Source organism: Littorina saxatilis, linkage group LG6, assembly GCF_037325665.1.
Source record: "Littorina saxatilis isolate snail1 linkage group LG6, US_GU_Lsax_2.0, whole genome shotgun sequence".
Classification (NCBI taxonomy): Eukaryota; Metazoa; Mollusca; class Gastropoda; order Littorinimorpha; family Littorinidae; genus Littorina; species Littorina saxatilis.
The window spans coordinates 42367147-42384308 of NC_090250.1; the positions used below are offsets into that span (position 1 = coordinate 42367147).

The 17162-nt window shown below is 43.0% G+C and overlaps 1 protein-coding gene across 1 annotated transcript in view; it reads right to left on the bottom strand.

Annotated features, from left to right (window-relative positions):
- The window catches only part of LOC138969285 (gamma-aminobutyric acid receptor subunit alpha-2-like), a 108132-nt gene that overhangs the window by 25257 nt on the left and 65713 nt on the right, over positions 1–17162 (bottom strand). The window contains exons 5-7 of the mRNA XM_070342041.1: positions 9708–9790; positions 5972–6109; positions 5480–5632 (exon numbers count right to left, since the gene is read on the bottom strand). Coding sequence (XP_070198142.1) covers positions 5480–5632; positions 5972–6109; positions 9708–9790 — 374 coding nt within the window. The remainder of the gene's footprint in view (positions 1–5479; positions 5633–5971; positions 6110–9707; positions 9791–17162) is intronic.

The window sequence follows — 17162 nt, forward strand, 5'->3', positions numbered from 1 at the left end:
GTCATACCTAAGACTTTAAAATTGGCAATCTAGTGGCTGCTCCGCCTGGCGTCTGGCATTATGGGGTTAGTGCTAGGACTGGTTGGTCCGGTGTCAGAATAATGTGACTGGGTGAGACATGAAGCCTGTGCTGCGACTTCTGTCTTGTGTGTGGCGCACGTTATATGTCAAAGCAGCACCGCCCTGATATGGCTCTTCGTGGTCGGCTGGGCGTTAAGCAAACAAAGAAAGAAAGAAATCAACGATTTGTCTGGAACTTTGCGCATCTTTCCACCATCTGGACACACTTTCGAGGCAGACCTCCTCTCACCGTCATCCCTACCGCTGCCAGGCTGAGGAAAGTCGTTACACCTGCAAAACATGGATGTTTCAAAGAAAAATTCCTTCTCGTGTAAACAATCGCTTTATCTGTCTAGAATGTTTACATTTTCTATGCGCATCCTTCCACCATCTTAACACACATACGAGGCTGACCCTCTCTCACCGTCATCCCTGCAGCGGCGAAGCTCAGAATTGTCGTTACACCTGCAAAATGTGGATGTTAAAAGATTAATTATTCTTTCTTGTGTAAACAATCACTGAACTGTCTGGAATTTTTGGATTACTTTGCGCGTCCTTCCCCTATTTGGACACATTCTCGAGTCAGCCCTTCTTTCCCGTCATCCTTACTGGCGCCAAGCTGAGGATGGTCGTTACACCTGCAAGAAGTGGAAGTTACTGCAACCAGCCGTCTTTGCATTGAATGAATTTCTTAACAACTGCATTGATCTTTCATGTCCATAGATAAAACGTGTGTAGACCGCACACAGAAACCAGTCAAAGTATACAGAAAGCTTTTGCCTACAACCCTGCAACTCAAAACTAAATGTAAATGTGCATCCAAGTAGCTTTAACAACTTCCAACTCGTAGCATTTCTTCGCGGCCTACGTTCATTCTCGTGAGAGCTCGCGATAATTCAGCAACGCATGCGTAGGTACCATGCAGCAGCAAATATCCCACGGGATCTCGCCTTGTCTCGCAGGGACTGTGATGACCCGATAACTGAATGCATAATGAAGCGAAACCCCGCCTTTTCCCCTGAAGACCACAGGCGGACAAAATGTAATCCTGATACACGACTCCCAGCTGGGCAGAAAGTCCTGTCGGGACTCGCAGGACCCGGTTACGGCGTAGTGTCACGCGTAAGACTCCGTCTGACCTCACAATCCTATTCACGTCACACTGCCACGCAGGGGATATTCTTCTTTCAGGTTGAACGGCGCATTCTCATTCGCCTTAAGCCTGCAGTTTCAGTATTTTCAATTTGTTCAACTTTTTCGCTTTTCTTTCTTAAAGATACTTCACTTCCTGTATGCACTATCTATAGTATATTATCATAGATCCTTCTAGCCTCATATGGGATACATGGATTTCTCTACCTGGACAAATAACGAAATCTGTATAGGTATTGGTCATTTGATGCACCTGTGTACTTTCTTCTTGTTGTATCTGTTTTGAAAACCAGCCGTTCTGTGACAAGCTTTTTACGCTATATCCGACCGGCACGGTTGGCCTAGTGGTAATGCGTCCGCCCCGTGATCGGGAGGTCGTGGGTACCGGGTTCGAACCCCGGCCGGGTCATACCTAAGACTTTAAATTGGCAATCTAGTGGCTGCTCCGCCTGGCGTCTGGCATTATGGGGTTAGTGCTAGGACTGGTTGGTCCGGTGTCAGAATAATGTGACTGGGTGAGACATGAAGACTGTGCTGCGACTTCTGTCTTGTGTGTGGCGCACGTTAAATGTCAAAGCAGCACCGCCCTGATATGGCCCTTCGTGGTCGGCTGGGCGTTAAGCAAACAAACAAACAAACGCTAAATCTGTTCCTGACAATGGGAGCATTAACATATTTAGGAGTGAAAGCTGGACTCGTCGGAACTAAGACTGTTGATCATTACGTAACAACAAAATCCGCATAAAAAAATTCACACAAAAACCTGGGTTGATGTTGTACAAGTTACCATATCTAAAAGCCTGGGCCGCGGATCCATGGAAGGGGGCGGGGGTGGCGTTCGGGGTGGTGGGGAATGGGGGTACATGGTGCTTTACACGAGAAGGTATAGGCCCTACACCTTGACAGCACACATTTACAGGCATTCATCCAGCACCAGAGATCTTAGGCTCAAACAGGAACCACGGCCCATAAAGCAGTCCATATACCGTTTCAACATATCGTTCACTGTTCAAACACAAGCCAATCTTGTTCGATCGGTGTACATACCCCGACCCCAATACTCAGGATGAGAAATATCTCCCTAAAAACCCACGGCAAACAATCCTTGGCAATTGATCTCAATTCTCAGCTCTTCATGAATCGCGGGGGGTTTAAAACTCTCACTGCTTTTCATCGAGCCACCGCGAACCCTTTTCCGCTGGGATCCCCTCCAGCTCCCCGGGCGGTGAAATGGCCGGATCAGCCGAGGGGCAATTAATGCATTGCTTGCAAAGTAAACGAAGCTGTCTGGTTCTGGCCTGGAGTCAAAATTGCCCCCACCTATCATCAGTCAAGGAGACGACGCTTGCCCATTTTCTTGCCATATTTCTTTCGCTTTGTTCCGTCTTCCTCCATCGAGTCCCCCAGTCCCCGACTTTCATAAAACGATGGAGCCAGTGAAGGCAACACAGTCATTCTCTTGTGGGTACCGTTACGTTTGAGTCAGTCAATCAGAAATTCTCTCTCGTGTGGGTAGTGTATTGTTTGAGCCAGGCAATCAGAATCAGGGATGAAAATTGCCTTGTTAAAAAAAACCTGAAATCGGCATTCAGAAAAAGTGATAATTAAGGAAAAAGAAGGTGGGGGTCTGGGGGCCGCAGAAGGCGTCTGGGGGCGAAGTCCCCAGAAGCTGAAGGTTTTTAGTGTTTTAGACACACAAAAATGGCCCTGAAATGCATATTTCAGCTTAATCATAGCCCCCCCTCCCCCCTTTCTCTTCCTTCCCATGTTTCTCAAATTAATTTTACACTAAGACTCAAAATAAGGAGGAGAAAGAGAGAGAGAGAGAGAGAGAGAGAGAGAGAGAGAGAGAGAGAGAGACAGAGAGACAGAGAGACAGAGACAGAGACAGAGAGGCGGGGTGTGACGGTGTGGTAACAGTAAATAAAACGTAACAGTACCCACACAAAAAGAGATAATGATTGACTGTCTCAAACAATACACTACCCACACAAGAAAGACATTCTGATTGACTCTCTCAAACAATACAGCAACCACACTAGAAAGAAATTCTGAGAATTTCTTTCTAGTGTGGTTGCTGTATTGTTTGAGAGAGTCAATTGGAACTTCTTTCACGTGTGGTTGCTGTATTGTTTGAGCCAGGCAATCAGAATTTCTTTCTAGTGTGGTTGCTGTATTGTTTGAGAGAGTCAATTGGAACTTCTTTCACGTGTGGTTGCTGTATTGTTTGAGCCAGGCAATCAGAATTTCTTTCTAGTGTGGTTGCTGTATTGTTTGAGAGAGTCAATTGGAACTTCTTTCACGTGTGGTTGCTGTATTGTTTGAGCCAGGCAATCAGAATTTCTTTCTAGTGTGGTCAAGTTGCTGTATTGCTTGAGAGAGTCAATCAGAACTTCTTTCCGTGTGGTTGCTGTATTGTTTGAGACAGTCAATCAGAATGTCTTTCTTGTGTGGGTAGTGTATTGTTTGAGACAGTCAATCATTATCTCTTTTTGTGTGGGTACTGTTACGTTTTATTTACTGTTACGGTTGCTGTATTGTTTGAGACAGTCAATCATAATTTCTTTCTCGCGTTGTTGCTGTATTGTTTGAGACAGTCAATCATAATTTCTTTCACGTGTGGTTGCTGTATTGTGTGAAACAGTCAATCATAATTTCTTTCACGTGTGGTTGCTGTATTGTCTGAGACAGTCAATCAGAATTTCTTTTTGTGTGGGTACCGTTACGTTTTAGAAAGTCAATCAGTATTTCTTTCTCGTGTGGGTAGTGTATTGTTTGAGACAGTCAATCAGAATTTCTTTCTCGTGTGGGTAGTGTATTGTTTGAGCCAGGCAATCAGAATTTCTTTCTAGTGTGGTTGCTGTATTGTTTGAGAGAGTCAATTGGAACTTCTTTCTATAGTGTGGTTGCTGCATTGTTGAGACAGCCAATCACAATTTCTTTCTCGTGTGGTTGCTGTATTGTTTGAGACAGTCAATCAGAATTTCTTTCTCGTGTGGGTAGTGTATTGTTTGAGACAGTCAATTGGAACTTCTTTCTAGTGTTGTTGCTGTATTGTTTGAGAGAGTCAATTGGAACTTCTTTCTAGTGTGGTTGCTGTATTGTGTGAGAGAGTCAATTGGAACTTCTTTCTAGTGTGGTTGCTGTATTGTTTGAGAGAGTCAATTGGAACTTCTTTCTATAGTGTGGTTGCTGTATTGTTTGAGAGAGTCAATTGGAACTTCTTTCTAGTGTGGTTGCTGTATTGTTTGAGAGAGTCAATTGGAACTTCTTTCTAGTGTGGTTGCTGTATTGTTTGAGAGAGTCAATTGGAACTTCTTTCTAGTGTGGTTGCAGTATTTTTTGTTTGAGAGAGTCAATTGGAACTTCTTTCTATAGTGTGGTTGCTGTATTGTTTGAGAGAGTCAATTGGAACTTCTTTCTAGTGTGGTTGCTGTATTGTTTGAGAGAGTCAATTGGAACTTCTTTCTATAATGTGGTTGCTGTATTGTTTGAGAGAGTCAATTGGAACTTCTTTCTAGTGTGGTTGCTGTATTGTTCGAGACAGTCAATTGGAACTTCTTTCTATAGTGTGGTTGCTGTATTGTGTGAAACAGTCAATCAGTATTTCTTTCTCGTGTGGGTAGTGTATTGTTTGAGACAGTCAAATCATCTTTGTTATCTCTTGTGCAGGTGTTAATGTCTGATGAGTCAATACGAATTTGTCTCGGAGTTTTCTTGATGACCTTTTCTGTGCGTACTTTATTGTGTGAGACAAAGAGGTTTTTACCCTTTAAAGAGCTCTCGTGTGAGTTTAGTTTGACTGGTTTTTGTCGAGAAATGTGAAGCTGTTTTATGGTTCGTTTACATTTTAACCTTTTCTTTTACGCCAAACAAATAATGACAATTAAACTGCACACACACACACACACACACACACACACACACACACACACACACACACACACACACACACACACACACACACACACAATAACACCAACCAAGACAAACCCACCCCACATCCACTCACAAACATCCTCCCCACCCACCCATTCTCACCTCCAAACACAGGGAAAAGTAAACACCCATAACGTTGGCCAAGCAATAGCAGTATCGGGAGACATACCCAGTAGAAGCCTGGCAGGAGCAGCAGCAAACACACACACACACACAGACACACAGACACAGACACACACACGCGCGCGTACACACACACACACACACACACACACACACACACACACACACACACACACACACACAGGTTTAAAAGCGGAAGACATACCCAGCAGAACCCTGGCAGGAGCAGCATCCCTGTTGATCCAGAAGGACACCCAGGACAGGCTGACGATCAGGTAGCATGGCACGTAGGTCTCCAACAGGAAAAAACCCACGGCTCGACGCATGTGCATGTACACGCACAGGTGAGACGTTTCACCTGGAAAGAACCATGAACAATAAAAGACACTATGTTGCAGGGATGTTGCTGGATTTCATTTTCTGTGAACATTTTGCCGAAATGGCCATACAAGTTTCGGTTATTTTTGGATGTTTAAGGTAGTCATTGCGAGACTGGTGGGCTTGGGGGGGGGGGGGGGGGGGGGAGTCGTCGTCACGTCCCTCAAAATGTTGACTAAGTTTTCATCGTTTTGATATATTTCGGCGTTTCGCCAGTTGCTGACATCAGTACTATCAACGAGAAACTGTTGCCTACTGAATCCTGCAGAAAACCAACAACAACAAAAAGCAAACCAACCAACCAACCAAACAAACTTACCAAGACGACTGTACCCAGTCGTGTTGGCATAGTCAATCTCTCCCATCTCAAACTGTGACATGGTGACTCCGGCATCCACATCCACAGCCGGGGCTCCCTTCAGCCAGCGATAGACCACGTCCTTTGTCGTGTAGCCATCTGCAAACAGGTCAAAGGATAGTATACATAATTTCAAAAGGTTTGGATATAGTTGTTTTGCATCAGCGTGTTGTGTAGCCAAACGCACACAGGTCCACTCAAAGCACAGCAAAGTGAATTTTGAAAGGTTTGGCTGGACTAGTTTGGAATCAGCGTGTCGTGTAGCCAAATGCACACAAAGCATGGTACTTATAGTGAATATCCAAAGGTTTGGCAAGAACAGTTTTAAATTAGCGTGTCGTGTACCCAAATGCACACAAAGCATAGTAAAGTGAATTTCCAACGGTTTGGCTATAGCCGTTTTGAATCAGCGTGTCGTGTAGCCAAATGCACACAAAGCATAGTAAAGTGAATTTCTAAAGGTGTGGCTATCTAGAGCAGTTTTGAATCATCGTGTCGTGTAGCCAAATGCACACAGGTCAACTCAAATCATAGTAAAGTGAATTTTCACAGGTTTGACTGGACTAGTTTTGAGAGAGTCAATTGGAACCAAATGCACACAAGGCATAGTGTAGTGAATATCCAAAGGTTTGGCTAGAGCAGTTTTAAATTAGCGTGTCGTGTAGCCAAATGCACACAAAGCATAGTAAAGTGAATTTCCAAAGGTTTGGCTAGAGCCGTTTTAAATCAGCGTGTCGTGTAGCCAAATGCACACAACGCATAGTATAGTGAATATCCAAAGGTTTGGCTAGAGCATGAATCAGCGTGTCGTGTAGCCAAATGCACACAAGGCGCTAGTGTAGTGAATATCCAAAGGTTTGGCTGAGCAGTTTTAAATTAGCGTGTCGTGTAGTCAAATGCACACAACGCATAGTGTAGTGAATATCCAAAGGTTTGGCTGAGCAGTATTAGTGTGTCGTGTAGCCAAATGCACACAAGGCATAATGTAGTGAATATCCAAAGGTTTGGCTGAGCAGTTTTAAATTAGTGTGTCGTGTAGCCAAATGCACACAAGGCATAATGTAGTGAATATCCAAAGGTTTGGCTAGATCAGTTTTAAATCAGCTTTGTCGTGTAGCCAACTGCACACAAATCAAAGCATGGTACAGTGGATTTCAAAGGAAAGGTATGGATTGTGCAGTTTAGAATAGCGATATGAAAACTACTGACGTTTTCATATACTTACAGAGGAAGTGTGTGCAGGAGAGGTGTACTAACTTTCATGTAAATTAGGAAACTCTGATTTAAATTTGCCTTTTTTCCTCTGAAAACATGTCAATGTATGCGTTTACGAATACATATACCCACCAGGACGATTACCGATGGCTTCTATGCTATATCACGCATTAAACTCTTCTTCTTGTTCTTGTTAAGTGCGGTTTTAGCCTCGACTTCATTGCCCAATACGTAGAGGTTACATGCCGAGTCTCAGTGATTATTAAAAATAATGGTCGAAGTTAGCGGATCATGAAAAATGCGAGCTTTAGCGAGCTTTTTCATGACCGCGAACTGAGACCATTATTTTTTATAATCACTGAGACGAGGTGTGTAACCTCTTTATTCCTCCTTTCTTCAGTTATTCAAAGAAAAGAGGAGGTTTTTTGCGAAAGTTTGATCGAATCCTATTCACTCAACCAGTCAACCTGCGCAGGCGATCGATTAATGCGCGGTTGTATAGTTCCGTGCAAATCATTCCATTCTGTTAACACTTCTTGTCAGTTTTCCTATTTTGGACTAAAATCAAGTACACAGATGTAGAGGTTACATGCCGAGTCTCAGTGATTATTAAAAATAATGGTCGAAGTTAGCGGATCATGAAAAATGCGAGCTTCAGCGAGCTTTTTCATGACCGCGAACTGAGACCATTATTTTTAATAATCACTGAGACGAGGTGTGTAACCTCTTTATTCCTCCTTTCTTCAGTTATTCCAAAAAAACAGGAGTTTTTGTGCGAAAGTTTGATCGAATCCGAATCACTCAACCAGTCAACCTGCGCAGGCGATCGATTAATGCGCGGTTGTATAGTTCCGTGCAAATCATTCCATTCTGTTAACACTTCTTTTCAGTTTCCCTGTTTTGGACTAAAATCAAGTACACAGATATGCTGTTATTCTGCTGTGGCGGTAAAGGCAGATATTGTGTGTTCTGTTTATGTTTTAGTATCGCTTAGTAAATGTTCTTTCGTCAAATGGGACTAGCAGACGAACTTTTGCACCCGTGTTCCAACGTTAATTACTGTATGAAGTTCAGTTTTCTGGGGAAAATAGTGTATGAAACCGCTTTATGTTGTTTAAATTGATGAGATGTGTGCATTTGGTTGCGTGTGATCTGTTTATAAAATGAAATATTGTTGAAAACTGACCGTCGGATTGCAGTCAGTGTTGTCGAAGAAACTGCGTTAAAAGAAGGGGAACTACTCTTGTCGCCAGAGTATGAGTTACTTGCCTTGGGAATTTGCTTGTGATGAACGGTTTGTGCACGGCAGATCTAGATTCAGAAAACAACCGAACTCATGGATTTTATATGGAGATTCATGTGTTCAGGCCTGTAGTTGTTAATTTAAATGCGGTATGTTTGTATTGTTTGCTCCAGAGATGTATACTTCGTACGTATAGAGCGTTCGGAACTTTTCAGTCGCAAAAGTAGTACCGAAACAGAACAGCTTCTCAACCCATTGCACTATCGAGGATTCAGGCTGTTGCTGGCTCGTTATTTGTTTGGTTGCTGGGTCATTATCGAAAAATAACTAGCTCTACAAGTTTACAGAGGTAAAGAAGCAGAGGGGGGAATAAATGCTGTTATTCTGCTGTGGCGGCAAAGGCAGATATTGTGTGTTCTGTATATGTTTTGGTATCGTTTAGGATAATGTTTTTTCGTCAAATGGGACTAGCAGACGAACTTTTGCACCCGTGTTCCAACGTTAAAAACTGTATGAAGTTCAGTTTTCTGGGGAAAATAGTGTACGAAACCGCTTTATGTTGTTTAAATTGATGAGATGTGTGCATTTGGTTGCGTGTGATCTGTTTATTAAATGAAATATTGTTGAAAACTGACCGTCGGATTGTCGAAGAAACTGAGTGAAAAGAAGGGGAACTACTCTTGTCGCTAGACAAAGTATGAGTTACTTGCCTTGCGGGAAATTGCTTGTGATGAACGTTTGAGCACGGCAAATCTAGATTCAGAAAACAACCGAACTCATGGACTTTATATGAAGATTCATGTGTTCAGGCCTGTAGTTGTTAATTTAAATGCGGCATGTTTGTATTGTTTGCTCCAGAGATGTATACTTCGTATGTTAGAGCGTTCGGAACTTTTCAGTCGCAAAAAGTAGTACCGAAACAGAACTTCTCAACCCATTGCACTATCGAGGATTCAGGCTGTTGCTGGGTCGTTATTTGTTTGGTTGCTGGGTCATTATCGAAAAATAACTACCCCTACAAGTTTACAGAGGTAAAGAAGCAGAGGGGGGAATAAATATCACAATAACAACTCTTCTGTCGTTACTGTTGTATACTTGCAACCAACATCCCAGCATCTTCCCTTAGTATTGTACGTGATGACATTTCATTGAACAGATTTGTTATGAAAGACTTGAAATGTGCAGTAAGCGCACAGGGATTCCGGATCACAGCTTTCTGCTCAGACTTAAGATACTTACAGCTGCCAATGTAGAGTGGACAAACTTGTGCATCCATTGGATAACGGGCCAGTCGCATTGGACAGCGGGCATGAATCGTCAGTCTGCAAGCAAATTAAGCCATTCTTATTTGAGACTTAAAAATACTTATTATGTTCTTACTTCATTAGATGACATCAGGCAATTAATGACTAGATGTCTTTGCAGTCGTGTCGTTTTTATGTTAGGATCCGGTAGTAAATAAATCTATGTATATTGGCCGAACTTTTCTTATTTATCAAATGTGAACACTATGTTTATGTATTCAAATACCAAACACATTCATTAGTTTTTGTAATTTTTCTGACTGAAAAACTGTTCCCAAAATAGTGGAAGATCACACTAGTTTTTTTTACAACACAAGTTATTACTCTCTGTCTCTGTTCCTCTCCCCCCTCCCTCGATCGCCCCCCCCCCCTTCCACCCCTCCCTAATGGAAAGCCATTTGACCCAAAACAGGTGCGCGAGCACAAACGCGCCCATAATACATACGTTCATTCTGTACGCCCGTAAATCGCTTTTTTTACGATCGGAGGGTATCATCTTGGGAAGGGAGCAAGTGTCCATCATTAACAATAAGCTCGCGCAAAAGATAGTTAACACGTGGTTATGTGAATACAGAAAAACTCGGACTGGGAATACACATGAACATTGATAAATGGATCAGGCACAAGAGTTGTCCTTCTGTCTCAACTTTGGCTTTCACACTAACAGTTATTCAGGAAATGTCAACGCCCTTTTCTCCAACAGTTGTTCGCGCACCTGTTTTGAGCCAAACAGCTTTCAATACTCCTTCACCCTTCCACCACCTCCACGATTTTCTTCCACTTGAAAGCATTGAACATATCCGCGGAGGAGACAATTAACAGTTGAAACCATTGGCCAGGTCAAGAGAGCGGGAGCGAGCTCCAGAGGGGAAAACACGGAGAGGGACAAAAACCATGACGAGGCCGGAATTGCAGTTTGAAGGAGGTGAGCGCAGTGGGTTGAGGACACGAGCTATGTGTAAGAGTGTTGAGTGTTGAGCATTGAGTGTGAGAGGGAGGAAAAGGATCGGGAGGATCGAAGACTCTCCTGAGGAGCCAGCTTCCTACGCCGCCCCTGGTCTCTTTTATTCCACGTGCTCGCTCCAGTTTAATGCTGATTGCGTGACGCGCCGAATCCGGTCTGTTTAAGGTATTTGAGAGATTGTGGAAGGCGTTCGGATCTGAATGATTGTGCTTGAAGTCGTTGAAAGTTTTTTGTATAAACATTCCAAGTGAGGATTTAAGATGGTTGTTCTTGCGCGACGGGACAGATCCGGTCTGCAGGGCTGCGGTACACGAAGCGAAAGAGGGTGAAACCCAAACAGGATAACAAACCGCGGGTCTGATTCGTTGAAATCACAAAAAATCTCAATTTCAACCAATCCAACACCGCGGCCGACTCCCACCCGGTTGGTAAATTTCTCGTGCACCTCGGCCCTGGAGTCTGATCGAGTGATTGTTGAGGGCGTTGGGTTCTGATTTCTGAATGATTGTGCCTGAAGTTGCGGAGATCCAGGCGAATCTGCCCTTGCGACCACATCTCGAAAGCTACCACCTCTCCAAAACGACCACCCCTTGAAAGCGACCACAAGCCTACAACGACCACCCCTTGAAAGCGACCACAAGCCTACAACGACCACCCCTTGAAAGCGACCACAAGCCTACAACGACCACTCCAAAGATCCCACATGAGTTTTTACCTATATGATACACCTTCCCATAGCGACTACCTGCCTTTAACGACCATTTTTGGTCGGTCCCTTGGGTGTGTAAGTATATTCCAAGTAAGGATCCTGGAGAAAAAAGTGCTCATTCCTGCGGGAGGTGCCAAATCTGATTTTTTGTTTTGTTTCTGAGAGATCGTGGAATGCGTTTGGTTGTGAATGATCGTGTCTGCAGACGTTGGGGTTTGTTGTCATTTTACGTGAGGATCTCGGACCCACCTTCACTTGCTCGTTCTGAAATCGTTATGCAGGCTCTAGACCTGCCTTCTTCCTTTCTTAATCCATGAGGATCGATGTCTGTTTGTGTGTGCTTTGCTTTGCTTTGCTTTGCTTTGCTTTGTGTGTGTGTGTGTGTGTATGTGTGTGTGTGTGTGTGTGTGTTTGTGTGTGTGTGTGTGTGTGTGTGTGTGTGTGTGTGTGTGTGTGTTGTTTTGTCTTTGCTTGACAATTCCCTGCTCCTGGAAATTTTGGTCCTGGAAATTTCATTCCCGGATATTTTTCTATCTATAGAAATTTTTGTACTCGGACATTTTCGTTCCGGAAATTTGATTTGCCGGACATTTCGGAAATTAATTCAGGAAAAAAAATCCCATTCTGAACAGGAATTACGGCTGGCAACTGATTTTATTGGTGTGTGTTGAAGCGGAAGAATTCTCCTATCCTGTGTAAAATTCTGACCGAATAAATAGTGATTTACAAGATAGTTTACTCGGGCAGGGAGGCATCTTTAGGGTGATCGTTAAGTTAATTCAACTCGTTTGCATCTGAAACTAAAATAGAAGTTTCAACATATGGGAAGCCCTCAGGGACATGATATATACAAACGAACGAGTCAAAAGACATATTTCTATACGTTCAGAACATAAGGTTGTATTGAATTGAACTGAATTGAATTGAAACCAGTGTCACTGTTGACAAACACTCAAACAGAAAACCTCCCCAAATCCAAAGAACTGAAACATTTATCCCATTCCCCAAGCTCTCACAGCCTGGCAGTGGTGTTGTTGTGTGAAAGGATGCAGGTTTTGTCGCCCGCTGTGGCCTCTCCCCGATGAGAGTCCTATACTGCTCTCTCCACCTTCATTTACCCATTCTGAGATCGTTACGGCGCTCTAGACCTGCTGTCTTCCTTCCTCCATCCAGGGTGATCGATGTCTGTTTCTTCCTTGTTTTCTTTCCTTGCGTGACACTTCCGTCCTCCCGGGGAATTTGGCTCCAGGACATTTCGCTCCTGGAGATGTGACTGTCTGGAAGTTTTCCTAGCCGGACATTTTCGTTCTGAACATTTTGGCAACCTGGACATTTTGATTTGGTCATTCGGCAAACCGGACATATTGATCATAGTGAACCGGACATTTAGCCTCCAATAACAGTGAAAGCAATCCCTTTTAAACTTGCACACCCACCTTTGGTATAACAGTCACCAGAGTGACAGTCACACACATGCACTCACTGTCACATACACACACACACACACACACGCGCGCGCGAGCCGCACGAATCACTGTACACACACACACACACACACACACACACACATCAAGGCTCAGTTCGATAAGCTCCCACAGCACAATAGGACATTTCCAGCCGGCAATAGCAAGGTGTCCGGGAGTAAAATGTCACGTTCTCGCTTTCTTTTTCTCCCCCTCCATTACCAGTAGTAGTACTATTCCCGCGTTTACGTCTCATTTCCTTTTCCCCTTCAATTCAGTCGTTGCTGCCCTGCCATGGCTGCCTCAAGCTGGATGACAAGCAGCAAGAATGATGAGCAGAAAGGTTGTCCAAATGCGTATTCTAATTCGAGGCGAGGTGGGGTGGGGGGTAGGGTGAGAAGGAAGGAGATAGGACAGGGATGGGTGTCTTATTTTACCCCCCGCGGGTTAGGGGGAGTCCCATATTGGTTGGGACGAGAAAGAATTTACCCGATGCTCCCCAGCATGTCGTAAGAGGCGACTAACGGATTCTGTTTCTCCTTTTACCCTTGTTAAGTGTTTCTTGTATAGAATATAGTCAATTTTTGTAAAGATTTTAGTCAAGCAGTATGTAAGAAATGTTAAGTCCTTTGTACTGGAAACTTGCATTCTCCCAGTAAGGTAATATATTGTACTACGTTGCAAGCGCCTGGAGCAAATTTTTGATTAGTGCTTTTGTGAACAAGAAACAATTGACAAGTGTCTCTATCCCATCTCCCCCCTTCCCCCGTCACGATATAACCTTCGTGGTTGAAACGACGTAAAACACCAAATAAAGAAAAGTGTCTTATTTCGATGACGAACAGCAGCAAACTGAGGTGCGGATAGGGTGGGGTAAAGTGATGTTAGGTTTGTTTTTCCGTGAGTTTTTTTCTTTCTGAAGGGTGTTGTAAGCCGTAAAGGGCGAACAACAACAACAACAACGACAACGACAACGACAACGACAACGTGTGCAATGGGGAGGTATATTTGATTACCGTTATTAGTTTCTTCATGTAATACTTTCCTGCAGAAAAGAATCCTTATTCGTTCTCTTGAATACAACTAAACAATAAGAGCTTTTTCATCTAGTAGCTGTCCTACCATAAGAACCAACCTCCTTTGCTGTTTTGAGTTCTCCTTATATAATTCCTTAAATGCACATTGTGTTGCAATCCATACAATGTAATTCTGTATCTTATATGATTGAATTTTTATTTTTTATGTCCGTCTGTCTTTATGTGTTGTATAAAGGACAGGTTGGAAGAATAGGCTTTGCCTAAAACCTTTATCCTTTTGTAATAAAGTTCTGAGTCTGAGTCTGAGTTTGAGTCTCTCCCTTTTTTTCCAAGAAAAAATGTATTCACCTGGGTAATAAAACAGAAGACGGAACTTTTGTGTCGCAGACTGTCAGAGCGGTATGCAAAGTAGCCACGACTCAATCTCCGGAGAGAAACTTAGTTTCCGGATTAGGCAGATTTAATCAGCATCGTTAAGTAGCTTCATATGAAAAAAGAAAAAGAAAAAAAGAAAGGGAAAAAAGGAGAAAAAAAGACAAATAAAGAAAGAAACAAGTCGCGTAAGGCGAAATTACTACATTTAGTCAAGCTGTGGAACTCACAGAATGAAACTGAACGCACTGCATTTTTTTCACAATGACCGTAGTCCGCCGCTTGTGCATAACGGAGTGAAACTGACGAGCCTGTTCAGCGCGGTAGTGGTTTCGCTGTGCTGCATAGCACGCTTTTCTGTACCTCTCTCGTTTTAACTTTCTGAGCATGTTTTTAATCCAAACATATTATATCTATATGTTTTTGGAATCAGGAACCGACAAGGAATAAGATGAAATTGTTTTTAAAATGATTTCGGAAATTTAATTTTAACATAATTTTTATATTTTTAATTTTTAGAGCTTGTTTTTAATCCAAATATAACATATGTATATGTTTTTGGAATCAGGAAATGATGTAGAATAAGATGAATGTAAATTTGGATCGTTTTATATAAAAAACATGTATTACAATTTTCAGATTTTTAATGACCAAAGTCATTAATTAATTTTTAAGCCACCAAGCTGAAATGCAATACCGAAGTCCGGCCTTTGTCGAAGATTGCTTTACAAAACGTTCAATCAATTTGATTGAAAAATGAGGGTGTGAAAGTGCCGCCTCAACTTTTACAAAAATCCGGATATGACGTCATCAAAAGTATTTATCGAAAAAAAGAAAAAAACGTCCGGGGATATCATTCCCAGGAACTCTCATGTAAAATTTCATAAAGATCGGTAAAGTAGTTTGGTCTGAATCACTCTACTCACACGCACAGACACACACAGACAGACACAGACAGACAGACAGACAGACAGACAGACAGACAGACACACAGACACACACACACACACACATACACCACGACCCTCGTCTCGATTCCCCCTCTATGTTAAAACATTTAGTCAAAACTTGACTAAATGTAAAAAGAAAGAAAGACCAAAAGACCAAGAAAGAAAGAAAGGAACGAAATAAAAGAAAGGACAAAAAACAAAAAACTAAACTAGACGGAAAAATCAGACAGGTTAGACATTTCCTTGATCTGGACTGCAGAACACATCGTTGTGTGGTTGTTTGCAATTTTTTGTATCAATTACATTCGCTTTTCTCTCTTGTTAGCTGGTTTCACTGACGTCTGCTTTTTGGTCCGTCTTGTGTGCCATTCTTTAGTCGAGTATTGATTATATTCGGGTTTCCTAAATCGAGCTTCGTGATTATTCCGTGGCTTTTCTAACTTTGTTTAAATTTCAGGTGTTTTGCTTAATCAATCTTATAATAATATGCCGGAGTTGTGAATGTAGGGCGAGTTCTCTCTCTCTCTCTCTCTCTCTCTCTCTCTCTCTCTCTCTCTCTCTCTCTCTCTCTCTTTCTCTCTCTCTCTCTCGCTCTCTCTCTCTCTCTCGCTCTCTCTCTCGCGCTCTCTCTCTCTCTCTCTCTCTCTCTCTCTCTCTCTCTCTCTCTCTCTCTCTCTCTCTCTCTCTCTCTCTTTCTCCTCTACCTCACACCCACCCACCCCTAACCAACCCCTATACAAATCTTCCATAATTCGAATTCGTTCAGATTTTTTTTTAATCCTCATCCACAATTCTTTCGCTTTTTAGGAAAATAAGGGTGTGGGTTTCCCTCCGTTAATTTTCCGTTGGGATCAGCAGCGACAATGCAGCCATCGCGCACGGTGCAGCGCGTCAAGAGAGGACCGTGATTACCTGCCTGTTACGCAACTGAAGCTGCTGCCCGCTAATTTAATAAGAGGACAAAAGACAGAAAATGAGAAAGCTTGAGAAAGAGGGGGAAGATAGGGAGTGATGGTGGTGGTGGTGGCGGTGTGTGGAGAGAAAGAGAGAGAGAGAGAGAGAGAGAGAGAGAGAGAGAGAGAGAGAGAGAGAGAGAGAGAGAGAGAGAGAGAGAGAGAGAGAGAAAGACAGGCAGAGTCAGACACAGAGATTCTCGGGACACAGAATGGGTGAGTGACAGAAAAAAAATACTGAGGTGGGATGAAAACGAAGAAAAAATATGCGAGAAAGAGAGAGAGAGAGAGAGAGAGAGAGAGAGAGAGAGAGAGAGAGAGAGAGAGAGAGAGAGAGAAGGTGTGTGCAAGTGTGTGTGTGTGTGTGTACGTGTGTGTGTGTTTTGCGTGTGTGTGTGTGTGTGTGTGTGTGTGTGTGTGTGTTTGAGTGCGTGTGTACGTGCGTGCGCGCGTGCGTACGTTCGTGCGTGCGTTTGTGGGTGCATGCGTGTATGCATTTGTGTTAAAATTCAGTTCTAAAGAAGGCTTCAATTGTTCTCCCATGTGTTCTCTTTTTTCAAGAAGACAAGCGCCAGGAATAACGTGTTTGTCAGATTATTCCAGTGACAACAAATTGGCTGAACCACCGGCTTGTCAATCCAGTTGGACGGGCAAGCTGTGATGGCAAAGGTCGATAATCCCTTTTCCTTCCGTGTCTTCTTGAGTGACACCTTCACCGAATGGGGAAAAATGCGCCGACACTGGTTGAAAAGACACTGAGATGGGGTGCAAAGATGCTGAGATGGGGTGAAAAAACACCGGCTTAAAACAAAAAAGGAAAAAAAGAAAAATAGAAAAAAATAATATGTTTTTCTTCTTCCGTGTTTTCTGCAGCATCTATTTGTAGTATGTTCAGTGGAGGATTTTCACTAATGCGAAGCTGCATCAGTGTGAAAAAAACAA